The following is a 15,378-nucleotide window of genomic DNA, read 5'->3' on the forward strand; positions in this document are numbered from 1 at the left end:
AAAACTCACTTCACTACCACGAGTGCGGACATAATAGTAGATCTTGCAAAAAAATTGTCGCCAACTAAGCATAGAGAACAACTTGTATTCGTTACATACGTTTTCCACAAACTATCGCATATTATTGTACATTTTGCTCGTTATTTGTGAAAATCGTTTCCATAAATAAACGCAAATTTAAATGAAACGATGATATTTAAATAGAAACTTAGTTGTACAAGTTAATTATTGATTAATTATACCAAATTCAGCTTAAAAACTTATGTTTTTTTCTCGACTATCCTTATCATGTCCATGTTTTCTTTTAAAAATTATACAATTTTTTTGTTTAACCCGAAATGTTTCGTTTAAATTTATCAAGTTTTACTGTTTAAAATGTTATGTCTCGTTTAAATTTATCCAGGTTTGCTTTAAGCAGAAATGAATTTAGTAGATATTCGGATTCTACGAGGGTATCCGATTTCCACCTCAAGGCCACTCTGAAGGTTTAGTAGGCCTTCCTTACTCGTTAGACCAATTTAAAGTTTTATCATTGCATGCTCGGACAATGTTTTTGTAGGCGTTAACCATTTAAAAAACTCATTTCACTACCACGAGTGCGGACATAATAGTAGATCTTGCAAAGAATACTTTACAAATCAAATCAGAAATAAACCCACAGAATATCAAAACAAAAGGTAAACAATACTGACATCTTCAACGGCATCCACCTCGCCTCAATACCTTGGAGCGCAAACTAATGAAATGCCGAAGAGTTGAGCTAGAGTTTTCCTTCGAGGCAATGGTCCAATCCTATAGAAGATGTCCAGGCAACGACAACTTTTGAAAAGGAAAAGCTAAAGAGATGAAGAGAGAAAAAGGAAAGCAGTGTCAATAATGGTGTTCTCTGGGGATTAACCAAGAAAAAAAACTACTTCCTCTTGAAGAGGAAAAATTATTGCAGCAAAGGGCTTTATGGTCAAACCATGCCTCACTTGCCACAACTTCCCATGCAAGGGATAATTTCGTCCAAAAAATTCAAAACTAACTCCATTAAATGCTTGAGGGGTTTCAAATTCATTGCATTCAAAAGAGGGGTTTTTTTATGGATAATCAAATTTAGAGGGACAATTTGTACATATTGCAAATTTAGAGGGTGTTTTTGGCAATTTTCCACTTTTTATTTTTATTTTAAAAAATTAATTTCTTTACAAATTAATACATATAGTCTAAAATATAATAATTTTAATATATATATATATACAAAAATTTATTATTTGATCTATTCATACTTTATAAATTACTTTATCTAGTATATTATTTAAAAAAAACATATCTTTTAATTTTTGATTTTTTATATAATATATAAAATTATATTTTTAACATAGTTCTTTAAAAGGTCAAAATATCAAAATGGTCCCTCTATTTTGCGTTTTTCGCCCTTTTAGTCCCTCTAATATAATATCTGCTTTTTGGTCCTCGTATTTTCACATTTCTGTCTTTTTGGTCGTTATAATTGACGGATCTGCCTTTTTGGTCCTTCCAGCTGATGATTGGAGGAACCAAAAAAGAGAAAAATGTGAGATATGAGGACCAAAAGGGCGAATTTTATATTAGAGGGACTAAAAGACGGAAATCGCAAAAGAAAGGGACCATTTTAATATTAAAACTTTTTTAAAAAAATTATTATTTGGCATCTGATTTTTATAAACTAAACTATAAATTAACATATAAATAAATTTAAAAATTTATAAAATTTTATTAATTAAATTTTTTGTTTTGTAATTCGCCCTCAATCCTATAATTTCTCACTCCTCCATTACTTACTGGTGACGGGGATTGAATATTCGTAAGTGGAAAGTGAGACATTTGAAATGTGTAAAAAATTTGCACATAACCCAGTTTCCCGTGGGTTGAGACATTCATTGCTCATTAAAGGATAAACTTCCTCTACAACCAAAATTTCTCTGCTGTGTTGCTCTCTGTCTCCCTGTTTTCGTCTCCCCTCTTGCCATGGCAAGCGGGGGCCAATCACCACCCCACCCCGTCCACCCTCCCCTGCGGGTCCTTCCTCTCCTCCTCCTCCCAAGAAATCTTGGGCTCAAATGGCATCTGTTGCCACTCCTTACCTTACTGACTCTCCTCTTCATAATGCTCTTCTTCTCCAAAAGCTTAAAAGAGACCACAAACAACCTCGTTAAAAATCAACAACGATATCCTTTCTAAAGCTCAGGGTCGGTTCCAGTTTGCTCTGTACGGGAAGCTCTTCGGCAAATCGCCTCCTTTCGAGAAAGTTCGCGAGTCTCTCCTTGAGAAATGGGCCAACGTTGGCGAGGTCTTCATCTCCGATCTTCCTAATGGCTTCCTTCTTATTCGCTGTTCTTCTCAGCAGGTTATGCAATACCTTATCACTGAGGGACCCTGGTCCGTTAATGGTTCTATTCTGCAACTGTCTCCCTGGCGGCCTTTCTTTGAACCCTCTTTCTCCAAATTGCAGTCTGCCTCTATTTGGGTACAATTTCATAACCTTCCGGTAGAATTCTGGGATTTTGATGCTTTGAAACTTATTGCCGGTCAGCTTGGTACTCTCATTAAAGTTGATGAATTTACATCCACACTTGCTAGATCGAAGTTTGCCCGGGTTTGCATTGACATCGATTTATCTAAACCCCTTTGCCGTGGCTTTTGGTTGGGCGACGACTTCCATCGTGTTTTCGTGGTCGTCATGTATGAAAAATTACCCACTTTCTGCATTGCTCAAATGCGGCCTTATCGGTCGTGGTTTCGAATAAGCGTCCGGCTCGCTCTCCAGCGTGAAAGGTTCACCTCGGCCACCCTCTCCGGTTACAGAGCGGCGGTGAGGGGGCGGCCCTGCCGGTGGGCAGGCGGGCAATCATAAACTCTCCGATGTCCATCCCTCCTGCTCCGTTCACTGTTGAGGCTCCGAACTCTATAGTTCCCGACTCTGATTTCGGACCTTGGCTCCTTGTCACTCGTCGGCGAGGCGTTGCTCGTGATCGAGGAGGGCGTCGCGTCGATCCCGAGACTCACGACTGCTGCGCCACGGTGAGTCCGGGATCGTCGCCTCGATCTTCGGTTTTCGGTGGGACACGTGGTGGCCGGTCTGGCCTCGGTCAGAGTCATTCGCGTAATCCCAATATCACTTACTGTTCCCCCATTAACTCTGATGCGACTGCTCTGGAAACCATCCCCTCATCTCCCATTTCGACCGTTGATCCTTCTTCGGTTTCTCCGCCAACCGTTGATTCGCTTGGCAATACTCGTCCTCGAGATCTTTTGCCAACCCCACTTTCTCTTCCCAATTCCAATTCTGCCCTTTTGTTCGTTCCTCCTAGGCCTGACAAGCGGTGTCTTGTTCCTTCCGTTCAGAATCTTGGAAAATCCACCCCTTCCATTCGTTCAAACTCTCCTCCTCCCATCTTGCACTCATCCCTTCATACTCCCCCACACCGACCCTCTCAGCCAGAGAGATCTCCGCATCTTCTCATTGTCGATCAGGTGTCCGCTGCTCTCAACGAAGAAATCATGGATGAGGACAGTGATGGTGACCCTGATGATGATATTGACTCTGACGATGATGGTGAATCCGGCGATGATGGCATGTCTCAAGATGATGAACCAGAAGACGATATGACTCTTATTCAGTATCAGGCTGAAGTCCGGCGTGATGCCCTCATCAGGAAAAGCTCTCATTCTTCCTGTTCTTCTCCGAAGAAGGGAAGGATGGAGATGGACGTCGCTGGTCCTTGACCCGGTTGTAGTTTCTCTGACTGTCCCTGTTCTTCTTTTTCCTTCCTGGAAGTCTTGTCCTAATTCTCCATTATTGTTTTTATGATTACTTTTAAAATCTTCTGTTGGAACTGTAGGGGCTTCTCCGCGCCTCACACCGCTGCGCACATCTTCAAAGCCATCCGTACTTACAAGCCTTCCCTGGTTTGCCTCGTGGAGACCAGAGCTAACTTTGAGCGCCTCGATCGCTTCCGTATCAAACTTTCCCCTTCGTGGGACTGGGCTGCTATTGAATCTCTGGGGTTTTCTGGCGGCATTTTTATTTTTTGGAATAAGAGCATTGGTCATGTTTCCCCTCTCGCTGTTTCTCGTCGTGCGTTGCATATCGTTGTTTCTTCCCCAAATCATACTAATTGTATCGTTTCCGTCATTTACAACTCTAATTTTTCCCGTTATCAACGTTTTCTCTGGCACGAGCTTTCTAAAATTTCTCAACTCCATCTTCCTTGGCTTATTATCGGTGATTTTAACGCTGTTCTTTCGAGGCAGGAGTTTAAGGGTGGTAATTTTTCTTATTATGACCGTAAAGCCCGCTTCTTCAAAGATTTCGTTGATTTAAATAATCTCATTGATTTTAATTTCTCGGGTCCTCAGTTTACTTGGTGCAACAATCAGCTTGGCCCTGCTCGCCGCTGGGCCAGGCTGGATCGTTGCCTCGTTAATTTGGAATGGATCAATGTTTTTCGGTTTTATAAACTCCAACATCTTTGCCGTGCTTTCTCCGATCATTCTCCTATCCTTCTTAACATTAGCATCCATTCTTATAGCAGACGGAAAATTTTTCATTTTAACAACTTTTGGCTTGATTTCATAGGGTCGTGGCGTTCTTTGTGGGTTCCGCTTTGGAATTTTACCCTGGGGAATTCTATGCATGCCTTCTCTCATCTTCTCTCCCGCTCTCGTTTTTTCATTCGCAGATGGTGCCGGTCGGGAGTTAATAATATTGAATCCAATATTCTTCAGGTGGAATCCGCTATCAAAGACTGTGAAAGCAACATCCATAACCCCATCTCTTGCTCTCAGCTCTCTGATTTGTATTCCAAACTAGAAGCCCTTCATAGACAAAGTAACACCAGATGGGCTCAACGGGCTCATATGTCTTGGCTTGCGGACGGAGATAAGAATTCTAAGTTCTTCCATTTTATTAATCATTCCCGTACTCACTTTAATCTGATTCATCAGGTCTCGAATCAGGACGGTGTTGTCATCTCTAATCAGTCGGACATCCTCCTTGCATTCAAAGATTTCTATGCTAAACTTTGGTCAGCTCCGTCGGATCATGATCACAACCTCACTGGCCTCATTCCTGATGATATTCCTACCCTCTCAAACGTTGACAACTCGCTTCTTATCCGTGAAGTTTCGAAGGAAGAGGTTTATCTCACCATTCTTGATTTGCCCTCCAGTAAGGCTTCTGGTCCCGACGGGTTTAATGTTGAGTTTTATCGAGCTTTTTGGCATATTATTGGCGATTCTCTCTTCTCTGCCGTCAAACATTTTTTCGATTTCTCTTCTCTCCCTCCTTCTTGGGGTAGAACTTCTATCGTTCTTATTCCCAAAATTGATTGTCCTAAAAAAGTCTCTGATTTCATACCTATTTCTCTTTGCAATGTTTGTTTTAAAATCATCACTAAGCTCCTTGCCAATCGCTTAAAACTTGTTATTTCTAAGCTTATTGGATGTGAGCAAGTTGGCTTTATTCCTGGGCGTTGCTCCTTCGATAATATTATTGCCATTCAAGAGGTTGTTCACACTTTAGAGCATGATGTCAATGGCCCCTCTAGGATGATTGTTAAACTCGATATTGAAAAAGCTTACGACACTATCTCTTGGAATGCAATTCTTACCATTTTGAAAAAAATGAATTTTCATAACAATTGGATCTCTTGGATTTCCACATGTCTTAAGGCTTGTTCCTTCTCTATCATTGTCAATGGTGTTGCTTCTTCTTGGTTCTCTTCCTCTAGAGGTGTGCGCCCGTGAGTGATCCCACTTTCTTCTTACCTCTTCATTCCGGGTTTCTCAAGTCCTCACCAATCTTCTTAATTCTGATCTCAGACGAGGCCCCGATCCTCGGATTTAGCTCCAATCTTAGACACAACTTTAATCACCTTATGTACTGATGCGATCTTATTTTAATCACACATGCTTCTCGCTCACTCGCTAGGTATATCATGCGGTGTCTTAGGTTATATTCTCACATATCTGGTCAGCGGCCTAATTTTGAGAAGTCTCAGGTATATTTCCCTACTTGGTTTAACTCCAGAGTGAGACGTAGCATTTGCTCTATCCTTAACTTGCACCCTGCATCGTTTCCTATCGGATATCTTGGGATCTTGATCTCTCCGAAAAAAACTTAGAGTCGCTACCTTCCATTCCTTGGTGGACAAGATTACTCGCTCCTGCAACCGATGGACTAATCTCTCCTTATCTTTAGTCGCCAAGGCTATCCTTATTAACTCTTCTTTGCTCTCAATCCCTATCTATACCCTTTCTGTTTATCCTTTGCCCCAGTCCATTACCTCTGAGATCACTAAAATTGTTAGAAGATTTTTTTGGAGTAAAAATGGTAATCGAAATGGCATTCCTTATGTTGCTTGGTGTAATATCACTAAAAGGTAAGTCCGAGGGGGCCTTGGCATCCACGATCTCTCTATTGTTAGACATTCCCTCATGGCCAAACACATTTTCAAATATCTTAATGATGATAATGTTTTCTGGGTTGACATTCTTCGTTTCAAATATGGGCCTTTTTAATTTTACGGCGTGATTCCGTCCCTCCCAAATGTTCGTGGTTCTTTAGAGGTCTTTGTCAGTCTGCTAATCAACTTAAACCTCATTGCAAAATCATCTCCGTGAACCCTTGGAATACTTCCTTCTTATGGGACCCTTGGTACTCTTGCACTCCCTATCGCTTTAATGCCTACTTTTTATTGATATGTCGAACAATTTAGATCATATGACCATGGCGAGTGTTATCCTTAATGATTGCTGGGATTTTAGTAGTCTTAATGCTCTCTTTGGCAATTCTAGCAGTTTTGATTCCTCGCAAGCCCTGTGATTATTGACTCATCTTCTCAGTAATCATCGGGCTTGGTTCCTTCTCCCAAAGCAATCTTAATCTCTCTCGCAAATGTTTATAATAAGCTTAATACTCAAGATCCTTGCAGTGAGGTTTGGTCTGGTTGGAAGAAATTGTGGACCATTAAATCGCCTCCGGGTTAAGTTCTTTATTTGGTTACTCTTTATGGGTAGGGCTCCTACTACGGACTTTTTCGAATGAATCTTGGGCTCGATAATCCTTGTGCTCTTTGTGGGTTTCGAGGAGGGAAACACTTCAAGATTTGTTTGTATCTTGTCCTTTCATCCGTGAAGTCTGGAGCTTGGTTAGCGGGAGGGTTAATAAATCTATCTCTTTTCCCGATAGCTTTGCTTCGGAGCTTGGCTCACGAGTTATAATTACTCTCATTTTGTGGTTTCTCTCATTGCAACTTGTGCATGGTTTCACCTGGAAAAAAATAGATGTGATGTTATCTTCGAGCAACAATTTTGAATAGTTACTGACATTGTGAGCAAAGCTCTGGCTCATGTCAAAGATTTCTTTACTTGTAACCATAACCTTCTTGGTCGGAAGCTTATTTGCCATAACTTCTCTTGGGCTGAGGGTCCATTTTTTTATTTGTTCTGACGTCACTTCCACCCGGACGAGTACGTCTCCTCTCATCGGTTTCTTCATTGCTAATTCGATTACCATGTTTCATTTTGCGGTGGTGTTTCTCCTGCTACGCAAATGATGCATTCTCTGGAGATCTGATCAACTTTGAAGAAGCTATTCAGTCCACCTGGGATATTCATACTCCGATCAAGCACATATTCACCAACAGCAGCTTCATTCCACATGCTTTTACTCGACATGAATCCTTCGATTTCCGGGCGTTTCTCCGCAATATATCTAACATCCGCTTCATATCGAACATGCTTTGGGAAACCACGCACTTCATATCACTCCTTCCCATTGGATGAATCATGCTTCCTGTCTTTCCAATATCAATCCCAATTGTCATGTTCTTAATCTATTTCTATCGTGCCAGTGAGCTCCCTGCTCGGGTCATGAAGAGCTTCCTTACTGCCGGCTTCCACTTCTCCTAATCTATCTTCTATATTTTCTTTTTCTTGTTATTTTTAGGTTCAGATTTGTTTTCTTCGGTCTTGTTATCGCCTTCGACTTTTGTATTCTTCGACCTTTAATATATCAGCCTTTCGAGGTTCTTTTTTTTTTTAAAAAAAGGATAAACTTCCTCTCACAACATTAATGATGTGAGAGGCTTATTAATTTTATGAAAAAAATAAAAATAAATAAATAAAAAAAATTCACCATTTCATACAAAGGAAATTCTCGAGCATTATTAGCAAAATATTAAATATTGAGTAAAGTTCCATTCAAGTTACTTTTGTAACATTATCCACAGAAATTGTGAGGATATTAAACAAGAGAAGAAGCAGGAGAAGAAAAAATATATATATATATATATATATATATGACATTTTGAAGAAAATTTACTTGAATTTTAATGGCAAAATCCATCACTCTTCCTCTTCATGGATTCTCCTCCCATTCATCTTTCACTAGTTGCATGTTGAGAAGGCACTACAAGGTACAAAAACCTCTAATTTCTACACTCACTTCTCTGAGCTTGCATTGTATCTCAGCTTCTTCAAAGAAATTGAGCAGCAGAGGATTCCTTCATCCACTGAGAAGTTCCTTTGAAGGTATAATATGGGATTCTTTTTCCTTGATTTCATAGAACTATGAGAATTGTGTTAGTTAATACTGTTTTCTTTGTGATTTAGGGATTCCAAGTGAATTTGTAGAGGATTCCAAATTTGTTCCTTTGAATGCTGATGATCCTGTTTATGGTCCTCCTGTAAGTTCTCAGCTTATTTCATTATCAGATAAGAGAAAAATAGCACAAATTGAGTTCTATTTATTAAGAACAAAGATAACAAAAATCTTTGCAGCATATCAAGCATTGCACTTTGAGGGAAAAAAAAGAAGGTTCTTTTTTCATGTTGCCATTGGTATATGCAGTTCTTTCATGATGTAGGACATATGTCAAAGATAAAGATTGCATTTAGGTTTAGGAACTTGTTTTATTTTCTTTCTTAATTTAGCCTTAGGCATTTCATTATATTCAGATTTTTGGGAACCTAGAAAACCATTACAAAAGGGATGCCATTAGCTTTATAAGAGGACCTTATTTTTTTTTTTGTTCTTTTAGATCTTCTCTAGGATTTTTTATGCATAGTAAGGCTTAAGTTTTGTGGATTTTTTCACACATTTTCTCTTAAAAGTGAGTTTATCGGTGCTTCCACATGTCACTTTTCATCTGTCACCACAATATATGCTATGGCTACCTTAATTTGAGTTTGAGAAATGGTGTTGAATGTATTATGATGTTCATCTGTGTTATATTTAGCTAGTCTATGTATTAGATTGATCCTCTATATTGTTTTCAAATGGTGAACTTATTTGCTTTTGTTGTGAGCTCACCGAAGCACAAAATTGACATTTTTCATTTAATTATAGGCTCTGTTGCTATTGGGATTTGAAATTGATGAAACAAATGAGGTACTCCATCTTTATCTTTTCTTTCCCCAGTATATTATATGATCAGTGCTTTGTTTCTTTGGAATTGAAGTATAATTTTTTAAAATTTTTAACAATTGAATGAATTGAGATTATACTTTTCTTCTGCTAGTTAAATATGCATGTTTCTATGCAGATTCAGAAATTTTTGAAGGCCATTGATGGTGAGTTTATGAAGGTAGCTTTTTATCCTTGTTTATTTCAGCTTTAAAAAAGTTTAGAACACCTTTCGTTGACTTTATCATGTCAATAAAATTTGGCATTTTTGTAGATTATTCATTGCACCGAAGAAATGCTCAATCAATCAGTTTGGGATGCAGTAAACACAGAACAACCTAGTTTAGAAGCTGTTAAGGTTCATTTGATTTCTCGCTTAATTTTAGTTGCATCATGTCTGTTGATGATGCCTTCATACAAAAAAATATCAGCAGTTATTAATCCTCAACTGCAGATTGCTAAATCATTGCCAAGAATATGTCTTCTTTCTGGTTTAAGCGGCGAGGAGATGATGATGTTTATTGACGCATTTCCTGAAACTGGTACCGATCAAAGCTTATTTAGCTAATTAGCTCTATTGTCTTTCACTGCATTGACATCATTGTTCCAGAAATTGAAAGGAATTTCATCCTGTATAGCAATTTTAGTGCAAATGAAAGTTATTAAAACAAAAATAGATGACAATTGTGTTAAAGTGGTAGTCCGACATCAGTTGAATTTATGTTAATAAAATATGATACCAGATATTGATTAAATGGTTTATTTGCAACATCTAATAAAGACGATAACATTACGTTTGCACAATGTACAGTCCAAGCAAACTCTTTGGTTTTGATTCATGAGAAAAATAAAGACGAATTGAATGCAAGATCCATGTTCCGGTGCAGGATTGAAAGAAGCTGTTTTTGCAGCAGTTGTTCCCAATAGTGCAGATAAACTTCTCAGTGAAGTTGTAGAAGAGATCATGGGGGATCATGAAATGCTGGTATTCTACTAGTTTTAACTCTTTTATAAGATTCATCATATAAAATTAAAGTTGATTTCCCTGATATAAATCCTCTTATCGCAGTCTGCTCAGAACTCAAGCTGAAACAGGAAGCTAGACAATTGCAGAAACAAAAAAATCCCGTTTATCTTATCACCGAATAGCTTCGACGCAGAATGCCATTTAGATATGATATGATAGTCTAAGTAGTCTATGTTTCCGTGATAAAAAGAATCATTTGTACATGATTCTGTTTGACAGAAAAACAAAGAGTTTAATGAGATCTCTGGTTATTAGAATGACACATTGATTATCAAGTCATACAAATAACTATATGATGATAATTTCATCTTTTGTCTAAAAAAAAAACCAAAAAAGGAAAGAACAAGCAATTTAACGGGGGAAAAGCAGAGAATTCCGAATCAAAGCTCCAGGCATTAAATTCCTTATGCAACTACTTATGCTTAGATCTGGAAAGTCAAGCCACAATCTGGACGGTTTCTGAAAGTTCAACCTGCATGATATGTGATGAAGAGGAATCAGCTTGATAATGGGAAATAAATTTTCCTCATATAAATGAAATTCAGCAATTTGCCGAAGTATACTGTCGAAAATTTGAAATACAGAAGTTGCATGATTTCCTGCCAAAAACAAAGAGTCATAATTGGTGATGGATTCATGGACGAAGCACTAAAAACATCGGGAGTATATTAATTCAAAACTCAGATATGACCGGTCCATAAATTACAAGTAGTCTATATAGCAACATCTCATGGGAAACAACCTTGGAACAGACTACGGACCAGAGTTGCACAAGATGACGATACTGAATCATAACATTTTATCGGGACAAATAAATGTAGGAATTTTGAAAATACACAAATTCCACATCATGAAATTCAGTTTGTAGCAAAGCATAATCAACCTGTTGTAAATATAATATGCCTCTTTATATATAAATCTAATGAGATTGCACAATGGTCTTTCTCGAAAAGTCTTCTGTTATTCAACTGCATAATAAAAAATTTAAAGCACCAATTACGGTCACCACTAAAAAGATGCCACTGATCTTTGAATTACATTAAAACCACATAAAAAGATGCTACTTTTGGGCAGCTACAACCCTGTGTCGGACAATATGTAAACTATTGTAGAAAGCAGATATACACTAGGTCTGCTGGGTGTCAGAAAATGTTTAGTGGTTATGAATAATAAAACATACAGAAGTGAAGAAAAAATTGTAAGTTGAATTCAACCATTCATAAGTGACTAGCCAAACTATCATCTCAAATAATAATGTTTAAACTCCTGTTCAAGCAAAGAATTCTAAACAAGTAAAGCAAGATGGATAAAGCAAGACTGAATATAATATCAGAAGAAACAGTGAAAAGGGCCAGGGTATATATACGTCTGATAGCATAGTGCTAAGATGCTTTGAGAAGAATGGCGCCAAAGCTGGACTAAGGGGGTGTTTGCCGATTCTAGGAGACAATTCCACTGTTTTTTTCCACTTCATAAAGCATTAGTAGCAGAAAGGATCACGACATTACCACATTTGATCTGCAAGAAAGTTGAAAACTAGATTAGGAGGCAATGCAGCACTAAGTATAGTGAATACATGAAACAGAATAAAAAAATATTTGGTAATGGATTTAGCAATCGCTTATTGCTGGATACAAAAACCAATGTTTAGGAACACGTGAAAAAAACTCTTTTTAGGTTCACAAAAAAACTGGAAAAACAGCTCTTCATAATCTCCAATTTTAAATTTGTATTATTCCTCAAAAAGCAGAGAAGCTCATTCAAACAGGCTGCCAGAGTAAGACATCAAAGATCATTCAAGACTACACAACTCGGAAAGGCATATTGAAAAAGCAGATAGTTGATTGAAATTTTCACATTATCTACCACCAGAGAAAGTTTGAAAAGTACAACAAGAGGTGGGGGACGTCTTTAATTGAAAAGGCAAGAAGATAATTACTTATGCTGAAAATCAAATATACAGGTTCATCGAACATACCAATGGCACAGTCTCACAGATAGCATTTCATGATGCAGCAAGTCAGTAATGCCTTCGGGCAACAAAGCCATCTGAAAAGAAACAACACAAGTTCTAGTTCTAGTTCATAAATGTTATCCCAACTAGTAAATCCAGCAACAAATCCATGATTATTATGATAAATGCTACCAACCAAAATCTCACCAAAATTATTCTGAATATTGAAGTACTAATTTAGATGAAAGATATATCATTGTTTACACATGTTCTGAAAAAGGGCACTTCTGCTCATATAACTTAGATTTTGCAGGTCAATGACTTTTTTTGCCAAATATGCAATAAAAGTTATATGCCATATATGAAAGAAGAGTTCAAAGAGATAAAGCACAATGGACAGAGCAAAACTGAAAATAATAATAAGTATAACTAGAAGTCCTTTAGTACCAAATATGCCAGTAAAGCAAGATGGATATAGCACGAATGTAAGAAATCTCATTATATTTCATCTAATCCATGAAGCCTTTTTCCAGCTATGATGGGCATTCTATGCCAAACTATATTATCAAGTAGAACAAGAAATGCAGATGGCTGCTAATAATTCAATACCTCATTACTGTCTCCAGTGCAATGGTTGCCTATAAGATGCCTTAGATACTCCTCAACACTCTTCATCAGGTGCCTTGAGTCGGCAGAATCAAGCATACGCAAAGATGCCATGATATCAGTTTAAAAGACATCATTATCCACACCAAATGAATTAGGAAAACATTTGAAATATTATCTGGCTTTTATAGATATTAACCCACCCTCAAAGAAGAGAATTTTACTCAAAATTATCATCAAGTTGCCGTTCATAGGCAACTTGATTTAGCAACCATGACAACTAGTTAAGGGTGATTGAAAAGCACCATGTTCTAGAGTGTATATTACGAAATGTAAATTAAATATTCTATCATTTCAGAATCCTATATTACAAGCTGGCTTAAAAACAATGCTGTTTGAGTAGCCTGCATTAGGAATTGAAGACTATGCTAGTGCCCGTGCCCAGTTAGATTTTTTTGAAGTAACAGTGGTCATGTCCCTGACTGTCCACCGATAGCACAAAAAAGAGGCATCTGGGTGCTCAACCTTCAATCAGAAGTAACCCTTCAAGAAAAAAATTAAGCTTCAAGAAACCATAGATCATTGTATTATACAAGTAACCACATTTGGTTCACAGCCAATCCTCTCCTTCAACTCCTCCTTAAAAAGATCAAGAGCCAAATTTATCCTTCCTTCCCTGTTGAAGTACTCATGAACCATCGCCAAATTTATCCCTCTTTTGGCTGTGCACGGCGATGATTCATGGGTACGTCAGGGAAGGAAGGATAAATTTGGCTCTTGACTCTTTTGGCTGTGCACGACGATGATTCATGGGTAGGTCAGCAGGGCATCAGAGGGCAAGCCACGGCGGAAGAGGGAGGCAAGGAAGCGAAGCTGCGAAGGCATGGAGGGGGCGGCTAGGGTTTCCAAGTGAGGGTAGGAGATGGAAGGCGCAGTGGGTTTAACTACTTATGATACCTATAATGGAATATCAATTTAGTCCTTTTAATATAATCAATTTATATTTTTAGTCTTCTTAATTTAATTTGTTTCAAAAAAATCCCTATAGTTTATAATATTTAAAAAATATAACGAACTTGCAAAAGACAAATTATATGAGACAGAGAGACTTACATTTCACAAAATATTAAAATTAAGTGATGTCATGGAACAAATTATATTAAACAAAGAGACTTATATTTCACAAAATACTAAAATTAAGTGATGTCATAGACAAATTATATTAGAGGGATCAAAGGGGTAGATTGAGTATATTAGAGGGATTAAATAAGTATTGTACCTATCATATCAAAACAAATTGAAAAAATGAATTAAAAAAAATTCATTAGCAAGTAATATATCAAGAAAATTAAATCATTAATTATTATAAATACTATTTCCAAATACCAATAATACTAAAAATATAAATGAAAATTTATTTCAAAATATAAGAACATTTGATATAATCTGTCATGAGAATATTTCAAAGAATTATTATAAATATTTTTAAAAATATTATTGCATTTAAATATTTGTTTGCTATTAATTATGACATTAGTAGCAGAAAGGTTTAATTCTATTTATTAGATTAAAAAAATATTTATTTTATAAAAATGTAAGCCAATAGTCTGGAGTTATTTAAGTATAATTTTTTTATGACAATTTGTAAATAATAATTGAAAAGATGTTTTTGCTTTGGTTTATATATAAGTAAATTGAAAAAAAATTAAAGACATCAAAATAAAAAAAAAAATATGAGAGATAGTGAAAATTTATAAATTGACGGTATATTTAAAAAATATGATTACAATTCTAATGTCATTCATTTTGATTTTGATTTTTTAGTGAATTGTACAAAATGTTGTAATAGCTATTATTGTGTAGTTAAATTTTTTTTTTTACTTTTTTTTCCTGATTTATGGTTTTTTTCTTTCTTATTTTTTTGAATGATTATCTTGTTCAATATTGTTTCATTTGCATTTGTTTTATTTATTTACTAAATCAAAAGAAAAAATAAAAACAAACAGTAAAAGATTTTGCCTTAAAATAGAATATAACACATGTCAACCTTTGATGAAAAGTTTTTTTGCAAAAACTTAAATAAAGTATTATATTAATATATAATATTATATTAATATTAAAAGATATAGTATGTTACATTAAACTATTTTATTTGTCAAATTGAAATATTATTTATCAAATTATGAAACTAATAATACTACATATCCTATCTTATTTTAATTTAAATATAAAAAAATTTGTCTATCTCTCATATTTCAAATTTTCAGTAGACGCAAATAAAATATTATAATAATTTTAAATATTAGATATTTATAATATAATATAATTGAATTAAATTATCTTATTGTTTGTCATTGC

The 15,378-nt window shown here is 36.3% G+C and overlaps 2 protein-coding genes across 3 annotated transcripts; one reads left to right on the forward strand and one right to left on the reverse strand.

Moving 5' to 3' along the window:
- Positions 1–8,323: 8,323 nt before the first annotated feature.
- LOC120270921 lies at positions 8,324–10,717 on the forward strand. The gene is made up of 8 exons (XM_039278002.1): positions 8,324–8,559; positions 8,641–8,714; positions 9,377–9,418; positions 9,573–9,614; positions 9,708–9,791; positions 9,888–9,975; positions 10,321–10,418; positions 10,503–10,717. Exons 1-8 carry the CDS (start codon positions 8,361–8,363, stop codon positions 10,521–10,523), a joined length of 648 nt encoding a protein of 215 aa, XP_039133936.1. The 5' UTR covers positions 8,324–8,360; the 3' UTR covers positions 10,524–10,717.
- A 62-nt stretch (positions 10,718–10,779) lies between these two features.
- On the reverse strand, positions 10,780–13,964 carry LOC120270923. Of its 2 annotated transcripts, none has more exons than XM_039278004.1 (3): positions 13,024–13,964; positions 12,439–12,509; positions 10,780–10,932 (listed from the first exon to the last, which is right to left on the reverse strand). In XM_039278004.1, exons 1-3 carry the CDS (start codon positions 13,132–13,134, stop codon positions 10,812–10,814), a joined length of 303 nt encoding a protein of 100 aa, XP_039133938.1. In that variant the 5' UTR covers positions 13,135–13,964; the 3' UTR covers positions 10,780–10,811. The 2 variants fall into 2 exon arrangements, 1 of the variants encoding a protein (XP_039133938.1); XR_005539714.1 differs by lacking the exon at positions 10,780–10,932 and adding an exon at positions 11,921–11,978.
- Between the last annotated feature and the right edge of the window lie 1,414 nt (positions 13,965–15,378).

Source organism: Dioscorea cayenensis, chromosome 10 (assembly GCF_009730915.1).
Source record: "Dioscorea cayenensis subsp. rotundata cultivar TDr96_F1 chromosome 10, TDr96_F1_v2_PseudoChromosome.rev07_lg8_w22 25.fasta, whole genome shotgun sequence".
Taxonomy (NCBI): Eukaryota; Viridiplantae; Streptophyta; class Magnoliopsida; order Dioscoreales; family Dioscoreaceae; genus Dioscorea; species Dioscorea cayenensis.